General features: G+C 40.1%; 1 protein-coding gene across 1 annotated transcript in view; it reads right to left on the bottom strand.

Moving 5' to 3' along the window:
• RNF180 (ring finger protein 180) overlaps positions 1 to 11,279 on the bottom strand; it is a 78,752-nt gene extending 67,473 nt beyond the window's left edge. The window contains exons 1-5 of the mRNA XM_062019175.1: positions 11,217 to 11,279; positions 8,779 to 8,907; positions 8,067 to 8,202; positions 4,124 to 4,219; positions 165 to 1,106 (exon numbers count right to left, since the gene is read on the bottom strand). Of these exons, the coding sequence (XP_061875159.1) occupies positions 165 to 1,106; positions 4,124 to 4,219; positions 8,067 to 8,168 (1,140 nt within the window). The 5' untranslated portion in view covers positions 8,169 to 8,202; positions 8,779 to 8,907; positions 11,217 to 11,279. The remainder of the gene's footprint in view (positions 1 to 164; positions 1,107 to 4,123; positions 4,220 to 8,066; positions 8,203 to 8,778; positions 8,908 to 11,216) is intronic.
• Between the last annotated feature and the right edge of the window lie 4,337 nt (positions 11,280 to 15,616).

The raw sequence follows: 15,616 nt of genomic DNA, 5'->3' as shown, positions 1-15,616 counted from the left end.
TTAATAATGAAAAATTGAGATGCATGGTATCTTTACCAGAGACAGCTTAGAAAAGGGTCACCTCATATGAAGGTTCTGCTGCACAAAAAAAGAGTCAGAATAACTTATAAAAACAAGTCAAACTTTACTCCCGAAAAGCAACATAATAAATTTTAAACACCTACCTGTTTCTGCAGCCACCTTTCTTGCCTTTTTTGTTTTCTCCTCAAGCTTTTCAATTTGTTTCTTTCTCTCTTATTCAGTTTCTGGTTGAAGGAAATACTTGCAGGTTGCACAAGACCAACAGGTGTGATGTATCGCTCCTCTTCTACAGCACGTGTAGGTGAAGAAAGGCTCATCACAAAAGGTGACCCATCTGCAACAGCACTTCCAGAAGATTGTCCAGTAGCTTCAAAATCACATTCACTTTCTGTTTCTCCATGTAGTAATGTGGTAATGGAAATAATTTGAAATCTTTTTTGTAATTTGTCAATGCTGGAACTATATAGGTCCCAAGAAGAACTACCATCTTTCCTACTGGACTCTAACTGCACGCCACTTTGTGTGTAAACAGAAGGATTTTCATTTTGGTTGTGGTGAACTCTTTTCATACTGCAACTCTCATATAACACAGATGACAAAACAAGTCTCTCTCTGATATTTAAATCCAAACTATGGGATCTTCTGTGAAAAGGTTTTATAGTGCATGCATCATTCATAGGATAGGAAGCACAAAGATTTTTGTTTTGACTTAAGGGACACTTTTTACCTTTCATCTCAAATCTGGGAGCTCTTATTTCTAGACAAAGTGCTTCTGTTAATCTTCCAGTACCATTATTATTTCTGTTCACATATGAAAGCCCTTGATTTTTGACTTGCAAAGTTGCAGTTGCCACTTCATGGTAGGTATCCTTGCTAAAACCAGACTGAATTTTGAAGAGAGGTGAGTGTTTTCCTGATGATTTTGCCAATTTAACTGAGAAAGCTGGCTGATAGTCAGTTTGACTTCTGCAAAAATGTATATTTACTAACTGTCCACAAGAACATTTTGTGTTGCAAACAAAGTTAAAGCCCCCTAAGCAGGCCTCACAGAATGGACAGTGCAGTTTTCCAATTGTCCACTGTGCCTATTGACAAGAAAAGAAAAAACAAAAAAACCAAAAAAAACCCCATTATTAAGAAATTATTACTAGAGTTACTTTTTTATCATACAAGGGTTTTACCGTTTTTCAAAGACAATAAAAGCCACTTCATAGCAGAAGGAAAATCTGAGATAGTGTTTTGGTTAAAACTCTGCTTGTTGCAGTGGTAACTAATTCTAGAAATCTCAAAATGCATGGGTTTTGAAATTTTGAAATATGTTTAAAATTTGTCCATAGACAAGATACTAATGAAAACTGTAGATCCTTCAAAGCAGTGAAATCAATTTACCATGTTAATCTGGAATTGGCAAGCGTAGTTTCTCACCTGAGTCTTCCAAGGGCTGACACATTTCTTGCATACTAAGTACTGTGAAAGGAGATTTCTTACAAAGACAATGTATTTTTTTACTTTGCTTATCCCACTTGAAAGCTTGAAATGGTACTTGTATTTTGTTGTATGTAGCATTACAACACAATCTGTGTGCAGATACGATGACAAATCCTTAATACTCTATACATTAACATTTTCATTATTTGTAATTCTGTGAATTTAATTTCAATTCTAGAAGCCTTTTTTTTCAAAAGAAAATACATATCAAAGATCTGTGAACTCCTCCATATTTGTAAACTACTACTATTTTCAGTAAATATATTCATCTGCCAGCAGAAACACTTTTGAGGATTAAAGTTATGCAAGTGTTGGTAGGATTAGAGCCCTGATGAGAAACTACATTATTAACTCCAGTCACACATTACTCACTAGCATGCCTAAAGTGAAGTTGAGTCATGACTACAGAAGCTATCCAACATTTCTATTGCTTTCAGTTTCAAATGTCTTTTCAAGGTAGTTTGGAAAGATGATTCCATGACTGATGCTTGTTTGACTGAAAGTTTCAGAAAGTTGCAGTCAAACCAATTCTGAAGTTTTAGAAAAACAACTCAAACAAACTTGTCTGGGAAAAAAAAAAAAAAGTTTTTTATTTGTACACAATGCTAGAAAAAGTTCTAAAAAATAATACCTCTTTGACAAACACTCCTGCCTTGTGGGTTAAAGCCTCAACATCTTTTAAAGTATCAAAGACGTGTCTTTCATTGCATCTATTTAAATTGCATCTGTTTAAATCCAAACATTTTTAAGTTAGAGAAAAAAAAAATATCTCAGTTTACATTTGCCAAAGTCTTTCAAATCCCTGAAAATTCCTGGAAGATTCACAGTCTCTCACTGTTTATAAGGCTGACCAATGTGTGCCTATGCTATTCTCAAAGAATTAAGCTGGTTTAGAGATTTACTGTTAAGTCTCCCACACTCCATTTCCCAGATGTCTCGAGTTAGGTATTGAAATTCACAAAAAAACACCTTCTAGTGCCTTCAGTCTTTCTGGCCTTCAGATACCATGAAATAGTAACCTGGATCTCCAAATGGAGAGGAGGAGTGACTCATGGAGGTTAGGGAAGAAGGCTAGGAGCCTGACAGAAATGGGAATGCAAGAGACGGTAGGAAATAAAAAGGGTGTCTCAATGTCCTATGCGCACAGAGACTGAGGTGCAGTATAAGGGAGTTCAGGACTGATTTAGCATGAATTTGGCAACGGACTGTGGAAGCACTGACTCAGTAAAAGAAGTAACAGCCTACTAGTGGAGGAGGTGGTAGGGGGGAAATCAGCGAGACCTGAAAAGAAGCTGAAGGTACAGAGACTTAATGATGAACTGCATGTAGAGGAAAAACTTGGAAGGGTTTGCCATTGAAGCTAAACCAAGTGATACGGGATGGAGGAAAGAAAATGCAGGTCAACAAAGCTCACCAGAAACAGTAACTAGATATTTATAACTACTGAAGATTATCTACACACTAATATGTGCATGATGCCCAATGAGATTGGTTAAGCACAGGGACAGATGGCAAAAAAGAACTGGCTGGGAAACAGTGGGTTTTTATAGCCTGCAAATAGACTTTGTGCTTATGTAAAATGATTTAGCCTTTGATTCAGGAGTCATACAGGAGAAAATAACACATGATCACAAAATTATTCAGAGCCTGGGAGGATCTGGGGATAAGTCAGAATTTTTTTAAAAACTCTCGCATTTATCCATAAACCCATAAGATATTTCCCAAGAAGTCAGAAGTGAATGAGGCAAGTGTTCACAGGATATTAAAACACAAAATGAGTACTAAGATACTGAAGGTGTTCATGGAGAACTGCATTCTCTGCCTCTGCCACCAGAGGTGCATTTCTTCCCTGAAATCTGAGCAAATAAATTAGGCCTTTCCACAGCGGTCTTGGGGTTTTATTATTTCCCAGGTCCCAAATCTGACTCTCTAGGCCTCAAGTGCAGAAGGCTATACGTACACAGCAAAGCAAAGAAGTAAGATGAAACAAATTTTCTCAATTTTTGAATGCTTAGTTTTAGAGTCATAACTTTTTTTCTGTGTGTATCATTTTAAGGGAGTATTTGCTTAGACCAGAAGTTACTTGCAATATAGTAAAATTTAGGCCACTGAAGTTTAAGCAGAAAGAAATGTAAACAGCATTTGCCTCTACAAATCAAAGACTGTTCAGAGAAAAACTGTAGGGCAAAAGAAATACATTGTTTCTGTTTATTCTGTCTGAGAAACAACATTAACTTTTAGATCTAAAATAACTGAAAGAAAATTCTCAACAGAAGCAATTAGTACAACAGGGAACTTATGAGACAGTTTGGAATTTCAAATGGGTGTCCAAAACTCAAAAGCAGTGACACTGGCTTGTGGTCAGACCTTTTCATTTGCAGGAAGGTTAACTACTTCCTATTCATATGAAGTAACAGCACATTAAACGTAAAAGGCATCACATCACATTCCAACAACTGATCTCTCAACAATCCCCCAGTTCAGTTAAGAGAAAAATTCCCTCAGTTAGGCCACTATAATACAGTCAAACTTCGGCAGAACAGTGCCTTTGAAATTTGTTTCCCTTACTTATTTCCCATTTTGAATGACAAAGAGAAAAGCAAAAAAGATCTACCTTTTCAATGACACATTTCACCCACTCTGGAATGGTTTCTAAGTTCACGTGCCACAGGTTGCAAGACTCCTGAGTGGCAGCTGCAGGTTGTGGTATCTGTTAAAAAAGAATTACTATATTTCTATTCAACATTCATGTAAGATATTTTTTTAGTATAACCAGAAGTCAGTTTCCCAAATTCAGTAAGTATTTTATTAACAAATCATAACATTCAAATATATTAGTGCATTCTTTAAGCCAAGAATCAGGTAGATGCTGTCAATAGTTCTCCATTGCTGAATCTAAGGACATTGGACAGACTCCACTGGTGAGATGGAGGTGTATGGAGGTGGTTTTGTTTTGTTAACAAGAATAGAAAGTGTGCAACTGTTGATCCTCCAAGTATATCCAGAAAGTGATTTCAGAAGCTCTATCAGCTGTCACAATTTTCCAGTAAAGATGGGAAAAAAAAAGTTCTAATTTATACTGTGGTCAGTACTGCAGAAATGTATCACAAATAGTTTTAACTTCATTTTCTAATTCTTGTTAGAATAGCTAATAGTGAAACTCTTAGCAAGTTTTGACCCAGTGAGGAGAAAACAAAATCTAAAAAACTGTAACATTTCACTAACTGATACTCAAATAAACACCATTACCTAACTGCCTTTTTAGCATAGCAGTGATACAAGTGTGATTAAACCTTTTGATATGATTTAGAATGTCAGTAAAGTTATAAAGATGGCTAAAAATATAAGGAAACTCTGGTGAGTGTTAAAAGTCCTAAAATCAGTTGTTTAAAATTATGAATATGGAAAATCACTGACTCTTATGTTATGAAACTCATGGTGATAAAAGTTTCATTCTGTTGAAATTTGACAGTGGGGCTATACATGGAAGACAGAAGCTTTTAGACATTTTCCAAGTAACAACTGCAGACAGATAGATCGGTTTACCACGTTTATGCTGTTGTGTTCCTTCTGTCTGTTCAGAGCACCTGTATTTCAACTTAAATATAACTGGGATTTCAAGTGTGTCTTTATGCTGCATTCATCACTTCAGTATTTGAAGATCTAAGATTTTTCTCTGGTATGTATATTTCAGCTGTGTCTTTGACTGGGGTCTGAAATTCATCAGCGCGAGTTGACATACATCATAGTACAATCTTTGTCTCCCAGCGTCTCGGGAAGCAGTGTTAGATTACATGTTTTTATCTGCTATCTACCTAATTAGGGACAGAATTACTTCAGTCTTGTGCACAATGATGGTGGATCTCTACTATCAATTAAAAGCACCACTATAGGGCATGGACAAACATACCTCATTCTTTTTCCTACATTTCTTCCATGAAAGAAGTTGAACTGTACACATATACACACAAACACACTTCAAACCATGCACAAAATAGAAGCTGCTTGAGTATAAAGCATGAAAAATATTCCAGAATCAAAAGCTTTAAAAGCAGAGTGATTAAAATTTGGTTTATTAATAATACTGTTTATATCAGGATCTTAAACAAATAGTAATACTGTTTTTACCTCTATTGACTATATCCTCTAGTGATAAAAAGAATATTGTTGCATTTCTAGTGCATTAAGAAATAAGACTAAACCTTCTATTTGCTTTTTCACTTTGGTTCACAGTCATGGGATCAAAGGACAGTCTTGGCATATTTGGAAACACTCTGTCATTGGCTCATTCTGTGATTACTCTTCTGCTTATTTTAATATAGAAGATGTAAATTATTAAGTTGTAATTTAGCCTGGCAGGGCACCCCCCGTCCCTCAGGACAAGCTAAACTTAACTATTTTTGTGCATAGACTAACGTCTGTTTTTTTCAAAATGAGGAGCAGAAGTTTCTGATGTAGGAATATTTGAAACACAGTTAACTACTGCAGTACAAATTAGTATCAGTATTTCAGAAAATCACAGAATCATAGAATGATTTAGGACAACCCAAGTCCCCTGCCATGGGTGGAGACACCTTCCACGACATTAGGTTGCTCAAAGCCTTATCCAACCTGGCCTCACTTTAGAGATGTCTTGCTAATATCTAAACTAAATCCACTCTCCTGCAGTTTAAAAACATTACTGTACAATGTCCTTATAAAAAGTCCTTCCCAGCTTTCCCAGATTCCCTTTAGGAATCTGAAGTCTCCTATATAGTCTCCCCAGAGCCTTCTCCAAGCTGAACAATCTCAAATCTCTCAGACTGTCTTCAGAGGAGAGGTGCTTCATCCCCTTGACTATCTTCATGGACTTTCTCTGGACCTGTTCCAACAGGTCCAAGTTTTTATGGGTGCTTGAGGGCCCCAGAGTTGAATACAGTACTGCAGGTGGGGTCTCATGCAACTGCAGCAGAGGGACAGAATCCCCTCCCTTGATGCATTCTATACTGCTTTTGATGGTTGACCTCCTGGGCTGCAAGTGCACATTGCTGGGTCATATTCAGCTTTTAATCCACAAACACCCGTTAAGTCCTTCACCACAGGGCCGCTTTCAATGCACTCAGCACCATGTAATTGTTTTTGGAATTACCCCAACACATTTGCAGGACCTTGCACTTGGCGTTATTGAACTTTATGAGGTTTGCACAGATTAGGGTCTCTCTGGATGGCATCCCTTCCCCTCAGTATGTTGCCCGTACCACACAGCTTGGTTCATCAGCAAACCTGCTGAGGGTGCACTCCATCCCACAGTTTATGTGGCCACCAAAGATGTCAAACTGTGCCAGTCCCAATACTGACCCTTGAAGAACATCACTCATCACTGCTCTCCACTTGGACATGGAACCATTGATTACAGCTCTTTGACAGCAACCATCCAGCCAAACATCCACCACCTTTCAAATCCATGTCTATTCAATTTAGAGACAAATTTGCTGTGCAGGACAGTGTCAAATGCTTTGCACAAGTCCAGAGAGATGGTGTCAGCCACTCTTCCCTTAACCACTAACATCATAACCCCATTGTAGAAGGCCATTCATCAGGTGTGATTTGTCCTTTGTGAAGTCACATTGGCCGTCACCAATCACCTCCTTATTTTCCATGTCCTTTAGCACATTTTCCAGGAGAATCTGCTCCATGATGTTCCCTGGCATAGAGGTGAGATCAACTTGCCTGTAGTTCCCTGGGTCTTCCTTCTCTCCTTTTAAAAAAAATGGGGGTTATGCTTCCGCTTTCCCAGTCAGTAGGAACTGCACCAGGCCTCTACACAACTTCTCAGATATGATAGATAGTGGCTAAGCAACTTCAGCTGACAGTTCAACTTCATCTGACAGTTCCCTCAAGACACACGGATGTATCTCATCAGGTCATGCGGTTTTGTGTACCTTCAGGTTCCTTAGATGGTCTCGAACCTGATCTTCTACAGTGGGTGGTTCTTCACTCTCCTAGTCCCTGTCTTTGCATTCTGTGACTTGGGCAGCGTGACTAGGGCATTTGATGGTGAAAACTGAGACAAAAAGGTTATTGAGTATCTCAGTCTTCTCCACGTCCTGGGTAACCATGTTTCTTGTTTGCTTTCACAGAGGGACTACATTTTCCCTACTCTTCCTTTATCACCAATGAACCTACAGAAGTTCTTGCTGCTCTTGTCCCTGTAAGACTTAATTCTATCAGGGCTTTAGCTTAAAATACACCTCTGAAATAACGAGTTCTCTGTTAAGGGATACTAAAAAAAAATAGTAAATGCATTAAAACAGTCAAAACCAGAACTCATTTTATATGAAAAAGGTAACACTACATACACAAGCTAGTAGTCAAATATATAATGAATATTAGCCTTAATGTCATAGAACATCAAGATGACAACTGCATACTTGGCTTCACTACTACTTCTATTACTCTCTATGGAATCATCCACATTTTAGTACTCAACAGGCAATTAATTATTACTGAGGACAAGTCTTTTTTAAAAATGAAGGCATTGAAAAAATTTACAAATTCTCTGCAGAGGCTCTGCTTACTTTGGATGCTTCATTTCCATGACATTTTGCAAGGCAAACAGAATTTGCTATATATTTTCTACATCTCCAGCAACACAGAACATCAGACTCCTGGTTACTCATTTCAGCTTGTGATTCTTCAGCTCTGTATGTCGACCTGTAAAGACCACAAAATACATAATTCATACACCTGTTGAAATGACACGTGCTTTTCTCTTGTGACTCAGAGTCTATCACTACTCTCTTCACTACAGAGGAGACTAATACTTTACCTACAAATGTTACCTTGTATTGCGTGCCATCTAGACATTTTAAATAGCAAGTTAAAAAGGGGTTTTTACTTCCAAGTTACATACTGAACTAGGAAACAACAACAACAAAACAAATGAAATAAATCAGCTTCCTCAACGTTTAGACAAAACTCAAGAGAAATCTAGTTTTCTCAGAATACATCCATAGAAATAACTCACTGCTATCCTACACATTAAATATGCACTCACACACAGATACACAATGCCATATATCAAAAACGAATGCTGACACAAAACCACAGACGACTGACTGTTTTTTTGACATGCCCCTTGAGGCTTGGTCCCTGAAATTATTTTGTACAGGAGGATCAGCATTACTGATGCAACAGAGCTTTTCAACAAGCAGAACTGATCTCCTTGTGAAACAGAGACTTAAATTAAGACAATCAGAGGATATGACAAATATTTTTGTCTCTTCGCACCTTTCTGTGTTCTAATGTCTTCTAGTCTTCTCTAATCTGTTTCCAAAGCCTTCCCTTTTTGCCATGCTTTCTCCAAAGGCCCTCCAATCCTTCTTTATACCTGTTTCTGTTTTTAGCCCTCTGTGCTAGCTACATGAAAAAAAAAAGAAAATCTTTTACATCTACATACTCAACTCAAGCACATGTTGCTTTTAATAAGCAGATGTATGCTAAGTATAGGAAGCTAAATTAAGGCAAAAATTCTTGCAACATCACAATACATTTTTGTTAAGATTTAATTAATGTACTTAACATTATTTAAGATAGATAAGCAAAAGATCACAGAAGAGACACTTAGAAAAAAGGCAGAATTTACATGGGAAACCTGTTTTGCTTGTGACAAAAAATGTGATGATTCAAATGATGATTCAAAACTTAAGCAGATTCTCTCTCAAGTATTTATTAACGTTGCTATGTCAGTGCTGCTTCTTTCTGTGTGAAACATTTCAGAAGTGGAACATATAAAAACGCTGAACATCTCTTTTTAAAAAAAATTCATTACAGAAAAAAGTAAATTTAGGCTCTGAGAGATTTTTATAAGCAGTGTGTATCACTTTGCTATGATAAATGCAGCATTAGACTTCATAGGGTATTTAAAGAATTTAACCAGCTCTAGCAGCGCGACTGGACTAGATGATATCCAGAGGTCCCTTCCAATCCGTACCATTCTGTGATTCTGTGAAAGAATTATTACTAGTTAGGAATTTTGACTCAAACACCTTAAAGTTGTTCCAATTAATTTGTACTTTAGAATTTCATTACGCATTTCTAGCATGAATTTAGTCTTACAACAGCTCAGTGAGAACCTTGAATCTAAGAGCAACCAGGAGAGACTAGAAGACTTTTTGCACAAGGCTAGCTCAGATATGTTTTTCAGACACAGACATCTACTAAACTACATTATTGAAACACATCACAGCTAGACATGCAAATCTTTCACATCCTATATGCTGTATCTGTGTATTCAATTAGTATATATTTAAGTCTCTACATATATTCTGTTCCCCTTCTGCTAATTGTTACAGGAAAAGCTGCTTTGCTCTTTGTTGAACAACTGCTTCATTTGAGACTACTGATGCTTACTGGAGCAGGGTATAAAACAAACGGTGATAGAGCTCTGAACCAACAGATAAAGGACTGATGAATAAATGCACGTGCTATATTTAAAAGATAAGGTTCAAGTCATGCAAACACATTCTGTCCAAGGATCACTGGCATTTGAAGTGATGTAAACATTTCTCTCACTTGAAGAGTATCCAGTAAGCAAGCACTGGTTTAATGCAAAATAAAAGCTGGGGTTTTTTTGTTCACACACTTTAAAAGTTCAATCCTGGTTCTGCATATACCTCTGTTTTAAAAACACAATTTCATATGAGAAATTAATGCATAACATATAATATATGAAATAACTTGCATGGTTTTGTGTAACCACAAATAATGTCATGGAAAAAACATCCCAAAGCAAAAATAACTTTTTAAGGCTATATTACAACAAACTAAAGTGTTCTTCTGACCTAGCTGAATTTAAAAGAAAAAATCCTGTGGCTCTGTTAAAATTCTGCATGTTATGTGCCCTTTGCAGTTCTTACAGAGAACAGAAGAAATGCTACAAACACACACCAACACATTGCAGAGGTTTTTACATAGAAAATAGCAAATGACATGTTTCTGGTTTGTCACATATACATTCATTTTTACTTTGATTTAACTTCAAGTGGAACTCAAAAGCATACAAACACATGATGAAGGGTTATAGTTAAACGCATTTTAACAATTATGTTCTGGATATATTTCAGTAAGTTATTCTTTGTCTTGTTTTGCACCTGAAACTATTAAAAGCCATCTTGTTCTCACCTTGCTTTCTGTTTCAGCAAAAATTAACAACATAAAAGACTGCAACTTGTCACTCAGAGACCCAATAGATTCAGTTATGGTGGGACTTTCCAGCTTGGCACTGTGGCTCTGCTGCTTTCAGATCAGCTGTTTTGTTTGCCTCCAAAATCGCATGTAGACATACCCAAGTGTTAAAAAGTCTAAGCTCCTCCCTGGCTCGTGTCTTAAGACCTTCAAACACTTTTCCGTGATTCTGTCCCAGAAACGCCAGAAGCTGAGGGTTCTAAGACTTCCTTCCCAAGACAGAATATCACTACTGAAAACTACTCATCTAACCTTCTCTTACAGACTTTTACAGAGACTACAGAGTCTTCCCAAACTACTTACTCACATCTTCTATCACTTTAACTTTTCCCCTAATATCTAACCACAATTTTCTTGCAATTTCCCTTCTGTGCTGTGAATAGAGAAGAAAAAGCCCCAAACCAAACAGCTCCTTTCCTTCCATGCAAGAACATTTTACAACCTTAAATATTTATCACATATTAACTTCCCTTCAAACTTACCTAAATAAATAAATCCAGTTCTTTGCCTCTTTGCTCACGGATTCCACTTTTTGATCTTCAGCTGTCACTGCTGTTTTGTGAAGCCTTTCAAATGGGTCAGCTATACTTTCCTTTCTGGCAATGTCTCTCACTAGTATGAAGTTCTCTTTGTTATTTGTATCTAAGCTTCTTACACAATCCAAATTGTACAATGTAGTAAGCTTTGGTCATTTTCTCTTAAAAAAACAATTGCTAGAAACCATTGAGTAAAATCCCAAGAAAAAAAATTATCAAATGTTCAAAGTGAAAAACTAAATAGAAAAATCTGAATTTCTATTGCAAACCTGGTCTGGAATTTATTTTCAAATCGTCCCCAAACTTGTAAGAAAATAAGTACAGCAGGACAAGTGATTCTCAATATATATGTGACAAGTCACATATGATGGCTTCAGAACACAGTAGCCATAAAGATTATAATAATAATTAGGTTGCAGCAAGAAACTAGGGCACAGAAATGTGAGTGTTAGTTGCTGGAAGTCTTGAAAAAACATTACATGAGTGTTTGCTTTGAAGGAGGATGACAGAGTGAAGCTAGATGAGGTATTCTAAACTAAGTGTCCATACCAGAAGGTCCTGCTTCCAGAAAAGTAGGAACTGACCTTTCACTGGACAGAGAAACAATCATATGAAGCATTCAGGTACACATAAAAACCTGCTGCAAGCTTTTGATCTCCGATGTTATTTCTGTTGAAAGATGCACTTCTGAAGGCATACTTAACCATTGCTTCTCAATAAAGTACCTCTTAGATGAGAAAACAAAAAAGAAAATTTCAAGAACTGTTTCCAAACTGACAGATATGCAAAGCAGCAAGATGCTGAAGAGCTGTGCCACCTGTTCCTGTGCCAGCTCCTGTTCTATTATCGACTGTTCAGCTAATTCAGCTATTGTGTGATTAGCTTCCCTATCATGGATCCGTGGCTGACGAGGGTGGCCAGTGTGTGATATTCGTTCTTTTGTACCACGAGTAGCCCCACATAATTAAGAAGTAGAACATAAAAAACATGGGAAATGTTGCTCACAGAGTATTGATAAAAATCCCACCGCGTGCCGCTGAAGTCAACAGGTCTACCAGACACAGGAGTGTTCAAACCGCTTTGACAGGGAACAGACCTAACACGTCGATGAAAAACCACGGATCGGCAAGTAATCTCTCGCATGAAATCCTGCAGACCAGTACCGCCCGTCTCATGCCCCTGCGGTTACAAACACCAGCTGCTGCACAAAATAAAGGGCTAAACAAGCAAGAAAAGGGTGTCTACGTCCCAGTGGAACACGAGCACTTCCCTGACAGCAACTCAGCATGCTGCCAGCCCTGTCACAACAGCTGCTCCGCCGGAGCCTGGGCCCCTCTCCTGCCCGCCCAAGGCCCCACTGCAGGGCAGCAGCGGCGGTGCGAGACGGCTCGACTGCTGGGTACTGACCGCCTATCTCCCGCGCCGCCGGCTGGGCGCCAGCGGGACGCGGAGGGCCCGGCAGCCACTCCCGGAGCGGCGCAGAGAGGGCTGGGCCGGCGTCCGCGCAGAGCAGCGGGCTCCCACAGCGCCTCGGGTGCTGACAGCCGGCGGTGGCACCGCTAAGTTAACTCTGAGGAGAAATCGGCGCTGTCGCCGCCGCGCTTCGGCGCCCCCTCAGGCAGGCGCCGGGCTTGCCCAGGGACGGGCTGCCCCACCGCCCCCAAGCCCAGGCAGGTGTCTGCACCTCAGGGCTCACCCCGCGCCCGCAACGTCCGCTGCCCGGCGGCCCTCCGCCTGGCTCGGCCCCACAGGCGGCGGCGGCGGCGGCGGCGGCGGCGGCGGCGGCGGCGGCGGCGGCGGCGGCGGCGGCGGCGGCGGCGGCGGCGGCGCGTCTCTCCGCGCCCGTGTCCGCGCCCCCGCTCGGCTTACCGGGCCACGCTGCGCGAGGCTCAAAAGGAGGCGACGCCGCCGCTGGGGCGAGCAGGCGGGCGGGGAAGGGGCTGCGCAGCAGCAGCTGCTCCTGCGAACGGGAAGAGACGGGAGACAAACGGCAGCGGAAAGCGCTCCGCTAGTGCGGCGCCTACACAGCCTGTCCAGCCGCGGGAGTCAGGCTGAGCCAGGCCAGGCCTCTAGGGCGGCTGCCGCGTCCCTCGTCCCCGCGGGAGGCTGGGTCCCTCGCTGGCTGCGGGGCCGGCCCTGCTGCCGCCGGGGAACAGGGCAGCTGCCGCACCGAGGCTTGAGGGTGGCACGTCCTCTCGTCTGCTGACTGGCAGAGATGGAGCCGGGGTGGGGTCAGCCCCGGCGGCGAGCTGTGGCAGCGATGGAGAGGCGCGGTAGGGAATTACGGGGAACCGAATGGAAACTTTTAATTAAAATTGGGTTAAGATAATATGTTCCTCCACGCCCAAGGAACAAGCCCAGACCCAGAGAGCTTACTGTCAAAGAGTGGAGCCAGGGGTATCAGAAGGAGTGGCAAGTGCCAGCAAGCAGTGACATACTGGGCAGGCTGTTATCGGTAGCTGCTGACTTTTCGTAGGCAGTGAGGGCACAGAGGAAGCTTTAAGTGAAATATTTTGGGAGGAGGAAGGATGTTAAGTTGTGCATCTTCGTAGGAAATTGCTGCAAATCATGCAGAGCTGCACGGGAGAAAAGGCAAGTGTACTGCTCTGAAAACTGGTCAACGGAGCAAAGAGCAGCATCATGGGCCCATCACTGGTGAGCGCCTATACCTCTGTAGTGAATAAAAGCTAGGAAACTAGGTGGGATGTGTTTCCACCTTCACACTGTTTTGGCTTTTTGTGATGATACTCTGACTTGATCAGGAGCTGGCATGTGCTCGTAGTTGACAACCTGCTAATAATAGTTGCTCTGCTTCCAACACAGGCAGGGACCAGAGTTACTAGAGCAATGTGAGTGAAAGAAAAGCTGGAAGATGGCTGAAGAAAAACATTTAGAGTCTGCCCACTTTTTGGCCTGTGGAGGTGGTTTGAAACACTGAAAGCTCCATTTCACTCTTTATCCAGCATTTACAATAAACTAGTTTCTGTGATTTTTCTTGTATAACAGTGCACATTCCCTGTAAGTCAAGGTTTTGTTATCAGGTATCTATTTTGGACAATGTAGGACTTGCTGTGAGATTTAGGCTCTCATGGGTGCAGAAGTGCACTGCCACCATTTTTTTTCCTTTCAGTGTTCTCATTTACCTGTTTTTTTAATCTTTTTTCATTTTTTCCTCTTTTCTACCCTGTTATTATTCCAACAGATTGCTTTGTAGCAAAATTGCTTAGTCTATTTTTTTTTTTTATTTTTTTCTTGAGTGAGAGTATAGGTTTATTCAGTTTCTGCTGTGTAGCATCGTATCCCTGTGAAAAGATTTCAAACAATAGCATGATACAAATGTTTTAAATGACAATATAAGGACATTCAGTCAGGAAGCCTTAGGTTTTTCAGCAATTACATCTAACTAAAATTACTGTATATTGTTTGTGCTTAAACATCACTAGATGTTTAAGAAAAAAATATTTTACTGTGAGGGTGAGGGAGCCCTAGCACAGATTGCCCAGGGAGGCTGTGGAGTCTCCTTCCTTGAAGATCTTAAAGACTCGCCTGGACACATTCCTATGTGACCTGATCTAGGTGAGCCTGCTTCTGCAGGGTAATTGGACTAGATGATCTCTAAAGGTCTCTTCCAACCCCTACCATTCTATGATTCTATGATTCTGTGTGGTGGGGTTTTGAAGTAATTTTGAGTGTGGTACAATATGCTCAAAGTTAAACTGAAAAGGCTACTTAGAAAAAAGCACTATTTATCAATCATGAAGAGTTGCAGGTTATAAGACATTTTCTAGCAAACTGAATTGGTAAAGACATACAGAAACAAACAAAATAGGGAGAAGAATGGAGGAGATAAAATACAGTTTAAAATAACTAGCTGCCATATTATGGCTTCCCTTTCTGATGTAAAAGAATATTGAATCTATTAGGGGAAAGAGTTTATAGTCTTTCAAAAACTTGTAATCTCATTTGCTTTCATGTAAGTAAGATGCAGGATTGAACCGTTTGAATTTAATGGCATCTCATTCTTAAGGTGAAATAACAGTGAAGATGTCACTGAAAGAAATAAAAGACACTGTACAGCTCATGTCATAGCAACAGCAAATAGAATGAGAAAAAAAGAAAACCTGGCCATTGCCTATAAGATTACTTTTTCAGAATTTTGTTCAGCTTATTTGATTTTATGCTGGAAGGGCAATATGGCATTCAGCTCTATGGTTAGCTGTACTTGCAGAGAGCTTTTTGTCTGTCACAGGATCAGGACAGGGGAGCTGGCCTGTGCAAGGTTAAGAGTGGGTAAAGTGATCACTAAGAAGGTTGATGGATATTTCTTGTGCTGTTGCTTTGGAATA

This window comes from Colius striatus, chromosome Z (genome assembly GCF_028858725.1).
Source record: "Colius striatus isolate bColStr4 chromosome Z, bColStr4.1.hap1, whole genome shotgun sequence".
Lineage (NCBI taxonomy): Eukaryota > Metazoa > Chordata > Aves > Coliiformes > Coliidae > Colius > Colius striatus.
Note: the sequence above shows the minus strand (reverse complement) of the source record. Positions and strands in the feature narration are given on the sequence as shown.